This window comes from Pecten maximus, chromosome 3 (assembly GCF_902652985.1).
Source record: "Pecten maximus chromosome 3, xPecMax1.1, whole genome shotgun sequence".
Taxonomy (NCBI): domain Eukaryota; kingdom Metazoa; phylum Mollusca; class Bivalvia; order Pectinida; family Pectinidae; genus Pecten; species Pecten maximus.
The window spans coordinates 42,415,705-42,430,369 of NC_047017.1; the positions used below are offsets into that span (position 1 = coordinate 42,415,705).

General features: G+C 36.4%; 1 protein-coding gene across 17 annotated transcripts in view; it reads right to left on the reverse strand.

Annotated features, from left to right (window-relative positions):
- The window catches only part of LOC117324246 (calpain-B-like), a 67,318-nt gene that overhangs the window by 35,393 nt on the left and 17,260 nt on the right, over positions 1-14,665 (reverse strand). For all 17 annotated transcript variants that reach the window (XM_033880011.1, XM_033880008.1, XM_033880014.1 and 14 more), the window contains 2 exons: positions 14,051-14,123; positions 861-1,113 (listed from right to left, as the gene is read on the reverse strand). In XM_033880011.1, coding sequence (XP_033735902.1) covers positions 861-1,113; positions 14,051-14,123 — 326 coding nt within the window. The remainder of the gene's footprint in view (positions 1-860; positions 1,114-14,050; positions 14,124-14,665) is intronic.

Genomic DNA, 14,665 nt, shown 5'->3' on the forward strand with positions numbered 1-14,665 from the left:
CTGTAGCCTGTAACCCAATCACACAGGAATATAGAACCCCTGTAACATGTAACATAATCACACAACAATATAGAACCCCTGTAACCTGTAACCCAATCACACAACAATATAGAACCCTTGTAGCCTGTAACCCAATCACACAGGAATATAGAACCCCTGGCCTGTAGCCTGTAACACAATCACACAAGAATATAGAACCCCTGTAACCTGTAACCCAATCACACAGGAATATAGAACCCCTGTAGCCTGTAACACGATCACACAACAATATAGAACACCTGTCATTTGTTACATACAGGAACACAGACTCCCTTCATCAAAATTGTCCAGAGATAGTCATCATGTTACTGGAGAAGCAGAATACCTTTTTCAGATCAAATTTCATAAGACAAATTTAGTTTTGCCAGGTCTCTGGCTAATATGAAACTTACTTCACAGTCATATAGAATGATTACATTTATTCTCTGCTAGAATGCTTAATAGTAACGCAATCATTTTTTTTTTAAATATGAAATAACATAATATGGAACTGATGTATGGCGCGGGAAGGATGTCATAATTAAATATTTTTGCCTAGGCAAAAATAATTGTGCCTATAGGCAAAATTCGATTTTTGCCTAAGCAAAAATATTTCTGCCTATAAGCAAAAATAATTTTGCCTAGGCAATAATCGAAACAAAATTATTTTTGCCTAGGCAGAAATAATTTTGCCTAGGCAAAAATTGAATATTGCCAGAAATATTTTTGCCTAAGCAATATTCGATTTTTGCCTAGGCAAAAATATTTAATTATGACATCCTTCCCACGCCATACTGATGAAGCAAAATCTTTGACGTAAAATGCACTCAAAATTTCTTTACTTGGCATAAGCTTTCTCAAACAGGGCACTCCAGAACTCATTATTCTCTGCAGAGTGCATGAAGGAGAGCTTGTTGTAGTAGGTTGGGAGCCTGTCGTCCACCAAAACCTCCACCCAATCTCCCTGGTGCCAGAAACGGAAGCGAAACAGCCCACAATAGTCATCTGTGAAGTTCTGGTCAGTTGGCACAACGCGTGCAAATAAGGTTTTATTGATGGTCAAGGAAGCTGTAGCAGCCAAAAGCCAGCAGTCACCTGAGAAATAGAATATTATAATGTTATCACAGCAGTCACATGATAAATAGAATACTATAATGCTCTTACAGCAGTCACATGATAAATAGAATATTATAATGTTATCACAGCAGTCACCTGAGAAATAGAATATTATAATGCTCTTACAGCAGTCACCTGAGAAATAGAATATTGTGTTCTCACAATTGAGTTTGGAGTGAAAACCTAATTACATTTTAATAAACAAGCATTCTGTGAGTATTGCTAAACCAATACATGTCCCCTACCGGTGCCCCCAAGTTAAAACTTTAGCCAAATTTGAGTAAAAAAGTTTAGCCACAACTGAAACATGATCATTTTATGAAAATAAGTTCATTCCAAACAAAGTGTGTAATTCAACTCTATTGGGGTGAATAAACAATGTTTCCTGCCCATAAAAGATATTCAGGTATTCTTTTGGGTCTACTGTACAGAGTAAAAGAATCTAAAGTGAATTTAAATTGAAATGTGTAACAGCCTTGGATTGAAATATAAACATAATTCTGCATAGCACAGCATAGTAGTACACTGATTTTATTCCAAAAGAATCTCACATCAGTGAAGCATTCAATACAGAGAAAACAGTTAAGTCCATATTATGGAAAAAAAATCAAAAAATGAAAATAATTGTTTCATTTTCAACTGTACAAAAGTTATGCCACACACCCAAAGAACCTCTATGCAAAAATTCAGCATCCTAATACCATTATTAAGTGAATGGTGTGCCACTATAAAACTTTAACCAAAACTTTAACCTCAATACAGCAATAACAGTTAAGTTCATAATATGGCAAAAATTTCAAAAAAAAGAAAATACTTTTTTCCTTTTTAACTGTACAAAAGTAATGCCACACACCAAAAGAACCTCTATGCAAAGAATCAGCATCCGTATACCATTATTAAGTGAATGGTGTGCCATTATAAAACTTTAACCAAAACTTTAACCTGAAGAATACAGAGAAAAAAGTTAAGTTCATAATATGGCAAAAATTTCAAAAAATGAAAATAATTTTTTCATTTTTAACCATACAAAAGTAATGCCACACATCCAAAGAACCTCTATGCAAAAACAAAAAATCAGCATCCTTATACCATTAAGTGAAGGGTGTGCCATTATAAAACTTCAACCAAAACTTTAACCTGAAGAATACAGAGAAAAAAGTTAAGTTCATAATATGGCAAAAATTTCAAAAAATGAAAATAATTTTTTCACTTTTAACCAAACAAAAGTAATGCCACACATCCAAAGAACCTCTATGCAAAAACAAAAAATCAGCATCCTTATACCATTAAGTGAAGGGTGTGCCATTATAAAACTTCAACCAAAACTTTAACCTGAAGAATACAGAGAAAAAAGTTAAGTTCATAATATGGCAAAAATTTCAAAAAATGAAAATAATTTTTTCATTTTTAACCATACAAAAGTAATGCCACACATCCAAAGAACCTCTATGCAAAAACAAAAAATCAGCATCCTTATACCATTAAGTGAAGGGTGTGCCATTATAAAACTTCAACCAAAACTTTAACCTGAAGAATACAGAGAAAAAAGTTAAGTTCATAATATGGCAAAAATTTCAAAAAATGAAAATAATTTTTTCACTTTTAACCATACAAAAGTAATGCCACACACCCAAAGAACCTCTATGCAAAGAATCAGCATCCTAATACCATTATTAAGTGAATGGTGTGCCATTTTAAAACTTTAACCAAAACTTTAACCGGACGGACGGACGGACTGACGGACAGACGGACGCAGGCAAAACCTATAGTCCCCCCGGTTTCACAAGTAGGGGACTAATAAGCACCATGATGAATTGGATCACAAACATTTTATGATGTCACAGCTTTATACACAACATAACATCAAAGTGTATATTATATGTTTGTCTAAAAATTGTTGAAAAACGGACTGTTTGAAAAAAATAAGAAGACTGTAGCTGGTCAATATGTTTTGTTTCACATTAATAAAGGATTTCTTTTACTTTTTTTATTTCTTAATAACTTAGTTGTTATCTTCAAATGAGTATCTGTTTCAAATGCAAATGTCTCAGTGTTTTATCATCATTTATTGATTAATGTGGAAAACCCTGGACTACGATCAGTTATCACCTGCTGTATTGATTACGGCGGGGAAATCCCAGGACCTACATGTGGTGGACTGTCGTTCATATCACACATGAATGCACCTTAAAGGTGTTATCAGTATTTAATAATAAACTCCTACTTTGTATAACAATACTTCTATATATTGTACAGTCAGGCTTTTGATGTAATATTAGATCATTTTCCTGCTACCTTATGATTGGAATGGAGGCACATCAGATAAAGAAATTAATACATACACAATTGTATTTCCTTTACACAGAAATAATCACCATAAAAACCTTCTCTTTGTACAAAGATATATTCAATGCTGTTTGAAAATTTAAGAATTATTGACGAATACATGTAATTATACTTAATCTCATATTTATACCTTCATTTCATTAAAACAAGCTTTCACGGTTAAGTTTAAACATGCTAGCTTTAAACTTTTTAAAGATGTACAATGACAGACAGAACCACTGTATATGTACAATAACTAACGACAGACACATCATGATGTCACCCCTTAAAATTGTTAGAGCTAGGGGAAAACCCAGCCTACCATTGAATTAGTAGTCCTCGACACAAGGACATCACACTCTTGTCACTACACCATCCTTTATTCATGATCATGAACTCATAATTTCTGAAAGTGTCGGATATAACAAGCCAGCAGATCTCTCATACAGGCAATGTATATAGATTTAAAGGCACACAGTGATCAAGTTTGTTTCTGCCACATTTTAATTTGACACACTATATCATACAACATAATGTATATGCTGATAGGAGATGACTCCTTATATAAGATTTCAAAGGCATTACATAAGACAATTAATATGGCTCACCTAGTGGGATGAAATTCGGAATTAGTTTTGAAAAAGTAGCTCAGAGGTCATGGTCAAGGTCATGTCTCAGCATGTCTACAAATGTAGTGACAATAGAAAGAGCTTGTCTAATTAATATAAGGAACACATATGTAAAATATGATACCTCATCTTATAGGGTTAACATATGTGGCCAGGGTTAATTCTTAAAAGTTGGTCAAAGGTCACTGTTAAGATCAGCAGATCTACAAATGAAGTACCAATGGAAAGGTGTGCATTGTCACAAGGAACAAACATCTGAAATACCTAGGCTGTATCCTCATTAGTATTGACACAACACCGTTTTATAAAAAAAAAAAAAATAAACCTAGCTGGTTTGTAAGGAAGATGCTGACAACAACATAGTCCGGGGGGTTAGCAATATAGGTAGTTCCCCTGGACTTTGTCAGGAACAAGTCTAGATGTAGAAAGGAGTCGATGTTTTTTCACATTTCATCAAATCTTGTTTACGAAATATATTTGCCTAATAAAAACAGGCTGTAAACATGGCCATTAACTGTATTCAGTAGCACATTATATATACAATACACGGAGGAATCGTATATCACATACCAGGTAAATAGAATGAATGATATCAAATTTAAATGTGGAAAATGATATTAGTAAAACAGCAAGGTTTAATGTCTTCTCCACCATTTTGGTATCTAAAGATTTCAAGCTATCAAACTATTTTCTTTGTGGTGTGTATGTTCAAGGGCAAAAACAAAGCAAAGCTTCTTTTTATTTTTTAATTCAGAGAGAACAAATTTTGTACATGAGAATTACCTCTTCAGAGTATGGGGTGGGGGAACGAAAGCAATCCTAGCCAGTGGGTCAGTGTCTCCTAGCCACTGGGTCAGTGTCTCCTAGCCAGTGGGTCAGTGTCTCCTAGCCACTGGGTCAGTGTCAGTGTCTCTTAGCCACTGGTCAGTGTCTCCTAGCCACTGGGTCAGTGTCTCTTAGCCACTGGGTCAGTGTCTCCTAGCCAGTGGGTCAGTGTCTCCTAGCCAGTGGGTCAGTGTCTCCTAGCCAGTGGGTCAGTGTCTCCTAGCCACTGGGTCAGTGTCTCCTAGCCAGTGGGTCAGTGTCTCCTAGCCACTGGGTCAGTGTCAAGGGGTACCAATTGCAATTAGTAAGGAAGACATCTGCTATAATTGCCTTCCATTCGGTAAACTATTTACCATGTCTATGTATATTACATAGTAGAATATGTGGTGATTGTTGAGATCACAGTCTACACTCCAGGACCTGTATCATACCCACTCATTTCCTATTTTACAATTATACAGCATGCACATTTACTAGATTTATTCATGTTTCCAGTACCACCAATAACCGAGGTAATCCTTCTCTATGCTAGAAGAGGATACCAGCTTTCAATCCAGCCACAAGATGATAACCGCTACAGGGACAGTTATCTACATCTCAGATGGTTGAAAGGTAGTTAGTCAGCTAAACTCTGTTGGTAAGGCTTGGGAAGAAAGTGGTGTGAGGAACATAGGTAAAACAGAGGATGTGGACACAGTAGCTATGGTGGGCCTAAAGGAGAATGAAATGGAATGAGATGGGGAGGGGTTGGGGGGGTTGGGGGGGGGGGGGGGGGGGGGGGGGAGCAGTTTAAACATTTCTTTGTCATCTGATCTGCAGACAATATTTCCTGAAATCACTAAAATCACAAAAATACCCAATACATGTACCAGGAAAGGATATGGCTGGTTTCTAGTGGTATTTGGAAATTCTGAAGGTGTACTTATACCACTTCCTGTACAGATCGATTAAAAATCAGAAATAATTCTTCCTCTTTTTTGCTTTATATAGATCTATATATATATGATACATGTACAGTGAATATTACAATTATCATACATGAATCATTAACTGGCTTAATACAGCTACTACATCTACAAGGTTGCATGGCAATGACATTATCTAAACATTATGAAGGAATTCTAGTCAGGTTTAGATAACCTTTTTTTTTTATGAACCAATCAAACACCAGTTACAAGACTTTACATGTTGTCATGTGATATTCAAACAGTACAAATAAATAAGTTGAGAGAAATTCTTCAGAACTTTTAATGAATATAAGGAGTATCATTTCTGATGATTATAATACTCAATTCACACAACACTATACAGGCAACACATTTCATTCACACCTTTCAATCATAATATGTGAGCCATTCACAGACATTATTACAAAACATCACAGCCTTGTATAGACAGTAAGTACAGAGGACGGACCAGCCTGGACAACCAGCCTGGACGGACCAGCCTGTTTTGTACAATATTGACCAGCCTGTTTTGTACAATATTGACCTACAGTGTACATTGGAAGGTCAGGTGAGGGAAACCTAGGAGTATACCTCAACAGGTGTTGCCTATAACGTCCGTCTAACAGGTTAACATTGGTCTTATCTCATTACATGTTCTATCAGTCCAGTGCATGACCACTGGTCAGTCTCCTACATGTGGGATGTGTCAGTAATACTAAATGACCTGTTAATAACAGATCCTGGGTTAGGCTAGGTGTGCCTCTATATGTATGTATACACATATACTAATGTAAACAGCACTAATTGTGATAGAATATGTTGATCAAGCAGAAGCCATTATTTGGTACATCATTCTGATGATGGTATTGCTGTTCTCTGTACCGTATTCGACCTAATGACCACACTGTACACTTACAAAAACACAAACAGGGTGCACTCATAAAATTATATTCACAGAAAAGTTTCCATGTGAATACCAGCTGGGAAAATAACCTTATTCAATTTGCAAATTGTTATGTAATGAAAACAATCTTGAGGTCTTTTGTTAAAAGACCGAAGAATTAGCAGATCACTGAGATACTAGGAGACTGTTTATCACCCATCCTCTATTCTTGAAAAAAGCTGGGGTTGCGTTTATAGGGGCAGGTGTATTATTAGGCTGAATACAGTAATACAATGTATTATCTTCATGCAACAGTGCCCATGTTATTAGGCTATTATATATCTTTATCAAAGGAATGAAGGAGCTGCAGGTGTTATCTTTCTAACTAGTCCTTTAATATGGAAAACATTTCTGTGAACTAAAACTCTTCCTCTCCATTAAAACAGCTGTCAAGTCCTATATTCTGCTTTTGAAAATTTTAGATAAAAATGTTCAATTGTGCACAATGAACGGCTTTATGGAATGGTCTTATAAAGTATAAATAAATTGTTTGGACAATCTTTGTGATGAAGTCATTCCTGATGTGAACTTTGTTTCAATGAAGATGGATGAAGTACAGCAATACCTGAGATTATACCAAATATAGCTCTAGTTTGTTTTGTATTTATTGTATTTTTCTTTTGGGGGGGGGGGGGGGGGGGGGGGAGGGAGTGTGTGTGTCTTTTTGGGTCTTTGTTTTTATAATTTTATGCATACAGTTACAGTGACTGAGTACTTGAGGCCAGACAATTTTAGAGAAACACAATAATGTGTTATTAACACTATAGGAAGCCTACCAGTACATCTAGCCTTCCACATTATAGATATGTGCCCACACAATCCTACCTGACAAGAGGAATACAAACAGCAGACCAATCTGTTGGCACTGATAAGAGAGTTTAATTCAGTACACTGGCCTTCACTTAGACTAGTATATCTGGCACCTAGTGTGTAATAACGGGCCTTCACTTAGACTAGTATATCTGGCACCTAGTGTGTAATAACGGGCCTTCACTTAGACTAGTATATCTGGCACCTAGTGTGTAATAACGGGCCTTCACTTAGACTAGTATATCTGGCACCTAGTGTGTAATAACGGGCCTTCACTTAGACTAGTATATCTGGCACCTAGTGTGTAATAACGGGCCTTCACTTAGACTAGTATATCTGGCACCTAGTGTGTAATAACGGGCCTTCACTTAGACTAGTATATCTGGCACCTAGTGTGTAATAACGGGCCTTAATTCACTTAGACTAGTATATCTGGCACCTAGTGTGTAATAACGGGCCTTCACTTAGACTAGTATATCTGGCACCTAGTGTGTAATAACGGGCCATTCACTTAGACTAGTATATCTGGCACCTAGTGTGTAATAACGGGCCTTCACTTAGACTAGTATATCTGGCACCTAGTGTGTAATAACGGGCCTTCACTTAGACTAGTATATCTGGCACCTAGTGTGTAATAACGGGCCTTCACTTAGACTAGTATATCTGGCACCTAGTGTGTAATAACGGGCCTTCACTTAGACTAGTATATCTGGCACCTAGTGTGTAATAACGGGCCTTCACTTAGACTAGTATATCTGGCACCTAGTGTGTAATAACGGGCCTTCACTTAGACTAGTATATCTGGCACCTAGTGTGTAATAACGGGCCTTCACTTAGACTAGTATATCTGGCACCTAGTGTGTAATAACGGGCCTTCACTTAGACTAGTATATCTGGCACCTAGTGTGTAATAACGGGCCATCACTTAGACTAGTATATCTGGCACCTAGTGTGTAATAACGGGCCTTCACTTAGACTAGTATATCTGGCACCTAGTGTGTAATAACGGGCCTTCACTTAGACTAGTATATCTGGCACCTAGTGTGTAATAACGGGCCTTCACTTAGACTAGTATATCTGGCACCTAGTGTGTAATAACGGGCCATCACTTAGACTAGTATATCTGGCACCTAGTGTGTAATAACGGGCCTTCACTTAGACTAGTATATCTGGCACCTAGTGTGTAATAAAGGATCAATAAGTCACTGAACTGGTTCATCACTTACACCCTTGCACACATTTCACATACACTTCACAATTCTTCTAGTTAACTACAGAAAAAATAGGTCAAGGTCTTTAGTAACCTTGGGTATTGACCTTGAATCAAAAATACTTTGAAAATAGGTCAAGGTAATTTATATGAGGAAATAACTGCATTGAAACTAAGGAACCTTGGTCTTAGGAAAATGTGAGGAGATTCACATATTTTTTTATTTTTTTTTTACATATATTTTACCATTGTGGCCTTGAAAATTGCTGAATGTCATTCATATGAGGAAACTTTGACACTTAATTCACACAGTTTTCTTTTACATACCCCAACATATGAATTTTTTTTATTTATTCCAGGTACTTCCTAGCCTAACAACAAAAGAAGATAAAGTTGACAGACAGACAGATGGATGGATGGACAATGCAAATCATAATTAATGCCAGGCACTTCATGCCAAGTGACATAAAAACTTATAATTTGAACTTAAAACTTAGAACACAAAAGTACAGTATCCCCTAACACTACAATACAATCACAAGTGCTTGTGAAACTTATTGACAGTTTTGTTGTTGTTTTTTTTTTTTACTTCAGACAGCGACAGACCGTGATTCAGCAGCTTCCGCCCCTAAACACCATCCTTATTTAGGAGTATGCTGGATCAATAATTGAGTACTCTGAAGCTTTAGCTATGGTTTCATCAAAACAAAATGTGTCATCAAAACACTGAGAGTTCCTATCTTATCCTATACATGGTCTGCCATCAGTGTGTCAGGAACAGTGCAGGTATAGGTGTGGGACAGGTGAGAATGTACATACTCAGCATGTGGTAGTTTATACACAGGTATATGCATATAGGTGTGTACTTAGTAAAAACATATACCTCAACCTAGGGAACAATTTCAGTATGGACACCAGCTGTATAGTCAGTAATAATAAAATAGGATAAGGAAACTACAGGTTACCAGGAAACCTGAGTAACCTAGCCAAAAACAGTGATAAGGACATGTCAGAACATCAATAAACAGTGATAAGGACATGTCAGAACATCAATAAACAGTCCACTAACTAAAACTGGAAGCTTATTCAACTAATTGTTCATCTGCCAAAGCCTAAAAATTTGAAGAATTTTTTTCCTTTGTAAATTGCCTTACAAATGAAATTCAAAACAGTTCAAATCGCAGATAATTGTACATTGAAAAACAGCCAAAATGTAATGGAGCGAAATATACATGCCTTCATATTGTCTAACGGGAGCCTGTCAGTTTACTGGCTTGTGAAAACATTGCCAGTCATTTTTTTCATTAATATTGATCATGGGAAAATAGAACTGGTAATGATTTGCGTCTATATGTGTACATGTACTGACGTAGCTACTTATACATTGACCCTGACAGGTATATATTGAACCAAACATACTGACACGACTAGACGGGAATAATGTTGAATTTAAACACTTTAAATTCATACTAGTGCAGTGCTGTTAATTCTGTTAGGAATTTATATATACTGGTGTATATATTCTGTGTTTCAATGTTAATTCATACCATCTGTTGATCCTATTGGATACTGAAGTATGCCTATATAGATTTTGTATTTATAATCTGGAGTCCTTTTATAACATGACATAATATTCTGAGAGAAATTGGTTCTTCAATACATCAATCTTATATCTTAATCTATTAATCAATAAGGAAATAGAATTTGGTGCTTTGAATTACCAGGAACATGTGTATTTGAGTCAACGAGGATGTCCTTATGTTTGTCTGGGTAATAAGCGGGTCATGTTAGCGTGCCAGCATCTCCCCTGTCTATTTCCTCTTGTTTTTATATTGGTATATTGTATGCACACTTTCAGTCACAATGATCCAGCCCTTATCAAGTGCCAAGCCTTTGATATACATCCCAATTATATCTGTTATCAGTCGTGATCATAGGACACGACGTCATCAATGTCATAATCAGTGTGATTACTTGTGTGATATAAGTGTGTTTAACATCAGTTCGATTCTCAAGAGGATGGATTAAAACACTTTACCCAGCAAGGTAGGTAACCTTTTAAATTCTAACTAAACTATTCAAACTTTAATGTTACAAAAATAACTCCATATCATCTAAACAAACTGTCAACAACAATCAGAAATGCTGAATCAATGCCCACATGTACATAACAACTTACTGTGTAACAAGTCAAACTTCTGGATTAGATAAATTCAATATGAAATGAAATCCCTTTCTAGCCTGTGCTAAATTGACCCCGTACACAGGCATATATATGGTGTAATGGAGATGCTGAATACTATAGTTGCAGCCATCCGGTGATGGTCTTCATTAAATTGCCATACACTAGAATTAAGAGAGTCAAATGCTACATTGATTAGGTAAATCAATGGAACCTTATTAATGTAAATAAAATCTTGTTATTCTGGACGATCTCAAATTCCTTATAAAGTGAGATCACATCGTTATATTTCAGTAATCTGAAAACTGTAAGAAAGCCTTGTGTTTAAATGTGTTGTTTGTGGTTCTATAAATATTCTGATTTACATCTTAAAACTGAAAAGAATGTATTGATTATATAATGTTCACCTATTAATAAGTATGTTTGATGTATAAATGTAATGTATATTGAGACTGTATCAGAATGGTACCACACACAATCTGCTGTCTGGCCCTAAATCATATCTACTAATATGTTTTCAGGAAATGCTGTGAACGATTTTATAAAAATACAATATATATGTGTGTATTGATTTTTTGTGATGTATCATGTTGCTGTTGTTCATGTTTTTATAATTTCAGCTGTCGTACACTACACTTATCCATAGAATGAATCAGTAAACAATTAAAACTGCATGATGACACGATTGTCTTCATTTTCAGGTTAGGACTTTAAAAGTAAAACATTACAATATTAATTGCTGTAATAGTATCTCACCAGGCCTAACAGACTGCTTTACAAGGGCACCTATATATATCCGCAACTTGATATTACTGTGACATATTAAGTTACATAGGTACATGTACCCAATTCACACTGGCCATGGTGTCAAGGTTACTGCGGCTATAACTTGTAGTACAATTGTACCTAATATTATTTATAATTCACACTGGTGTCAAGGTAACCATGGCTATATATAGTTATAATGATAGTACATGTACCTAATTCACCCTGGTGTCAAGGTTACCGTGGCTATAACTTGTAGTACAATTGTACCTAATATTATTTATAATTCACACTGGTGTCAAGGTTACCATGGCTATATATAGTTATAATGATAGTACATGTACCTAATTCACCCTGGTGTCAAGGTTACCGTGGCTATAACTGGTAGTACATGTACCTAATTCACCCTGGTGTCAAGGTTACCGTGGCTATAACTGGTTGTACATGTACCTAATTCACCCTGGTGTCAAGGTTACCGTGGCTATAACTGGTAGTACATGTACCTAATTCACCCTGGTGTCAAGGTTACCGTGGCTATAACTGGTAGTACATGTACCCAATTCACCCTGGTGTCAAGGTTACCGTGGCTATAACTGGTAGTACATGTACCTAATTCACACTGGTGTCAAGGTTACCGTGGCTATAACTGGTAGTACATGTACCCAATTCACCCTGGTGTCAAGGTTACCGTGGCTATAACTGGTAGTACATGTACCTAATTCACACTGGTGTCAAGGTTACCGTGGCTATAACTGGTTGTACATGTACCTAATTCACACTGGTGTCAAGGTTACCGTGGCTATAACTGGTTGTACATGTACCTAATTCACCCTGGTGTCAAGGTTACTGTGGCTATAACTGGTAGTACATGTACCTAATTCACCCTGGTGTTAAGGTTACCGTGGCTATAACTGGTAGTACATGTACCCAATTCACCCTGGTGTCAAGGTTACCGTGGCTATAACTGGTTGTACATGTACCTAATTCACACTGGTGTCAAGGTTACCATGGCTATAACTGGTAGTACATGTACCCAATTCACCCTGGTGTCAAGGTTACCATGGCTATAACTGGTTGTACATGTACCTTATTCACCCTGGTGTCAAGGTTTGATGGTGGCCTAGTACCCTTGTGTCAAGGTGTAACTATGACCTAGTTTACAGAATTAACCTTACCATTCTCACTAGTGACAAGGTTATTGTGATCTTCATAGATACCTACCCAATTCTCCCTAGTAACAAGGTTATTGTGACCTATCTACATTAATAGGTACCTACCCATTTCTCCCTAGTAACAAGGCTATTGTGACCTATCTACATTAATAGATACCTACCATTTCTCCCTAGTAACAAGGTTATTGTGACCTATCTACATTAATAGATACCTACCCATTCTCCCTAGTAACAAGGGTTATTGTGACCTATCTACATTAATAGGTACCTACCCATTTCTCCCTAGTAACAAGGTTATTGTGACCTATCTACATTAATAGGTACCTACCCATTTCTCCCTAGTAACAAGGTTATTGTGACCTATCTACATTAATAGGTACCTACCCATTTCTCCCTAGTAACAAGGTTATTGTGACCTATCTACATTAATAGATACCTACCCATTTCTCCCTAGTAACAAGGTTATTGTGACCTATCTACATTAATAGGTACCTACCATTTCTCCCTAGTAACAAGGTTATTGTGACCTATCTACATTAATAGATACCTACCCATTTCTCCCTAGTAACAAGGTTATTGTGACCTATCTACATTAATAGATACCTACCATTTCTCCCTAGTAACAAGGTTATTGTGACCTATCTACATTAATAGATACCTACCCATTTCTCCCTAGTAACAAGGTTATTGTGACCTATCTACATTAATAGATACCTACCCATTTCTCCCTAGTAACAAGGTTATTGTGACCTATCTACATTAATAGGTACCTACCCATTTCTCCCTAGTAACAAGGTTATTGTGACCTATCTACATTAATAGATACCTACCATTTCTCCCTAGTAACAAGGTTATTGTGACCTATCTACATTAATAGATACCTACCCATTTCTCCCTAGTAACAAGGTTATTGTGACCTATCTACATTAATAGATACCTACCATTTCTCCCTAGTAACAAGGTTATTGTGACCTATCTACATTAATAGATACCTACCCATTTCTCCCTAGTAACAAGGTTATTGTGACCTATCTACATTAATAGGTACCTACCCATTTCTCCCTAGTAACAAGGTTATTGTGACCTATCTACATTAATAGGTACCTACCCAATTCTCCCTGCTGGACATCAAATCTACTAGCACCATGTTGGTCAATGAACTGGGGGTTGTCACAAATCTCCTGTAATAACAAAGTAAAACATATTAAAACACAAAGCTCCCATGGTATGTTACAGTATCAGCAGATTTCTGTATATCAATTGACCTCAATTAATGACACACATTTGTAAGTTGTTTGAGATATAAAGTCAATATTTTTACATTAATAAATTGGATTTCCCAAACACAAGACTATATACACCTTTATAATAAACCAGACTGATGTCCATCATGATATTGGTTTGTCACACACCTACATGTCAGATCAAGCAATGTAACAGTGATCTCTTTATGAGTATACAGTGTATACATTATGTAAATCTATCAAGTGAACTGATGATTATAAAAAAGATGTTATTTGTGAAGTTAAAAAAAATGTAAACTTTCAAGTTATATCAACTTTGATGTTTGTCAGCCTGGGTGGAAAGCATGCAAGGGATCTTAACTGTGGGAGAGAATCGGAAGTACCCGGAGAAACTCCATGGTGTCTGGGACCATGACCCCATACCATTTTATGTCCCATCAGGGAATCAGACCGAGCCACCTAGGTGAAAGGCAAGTGTG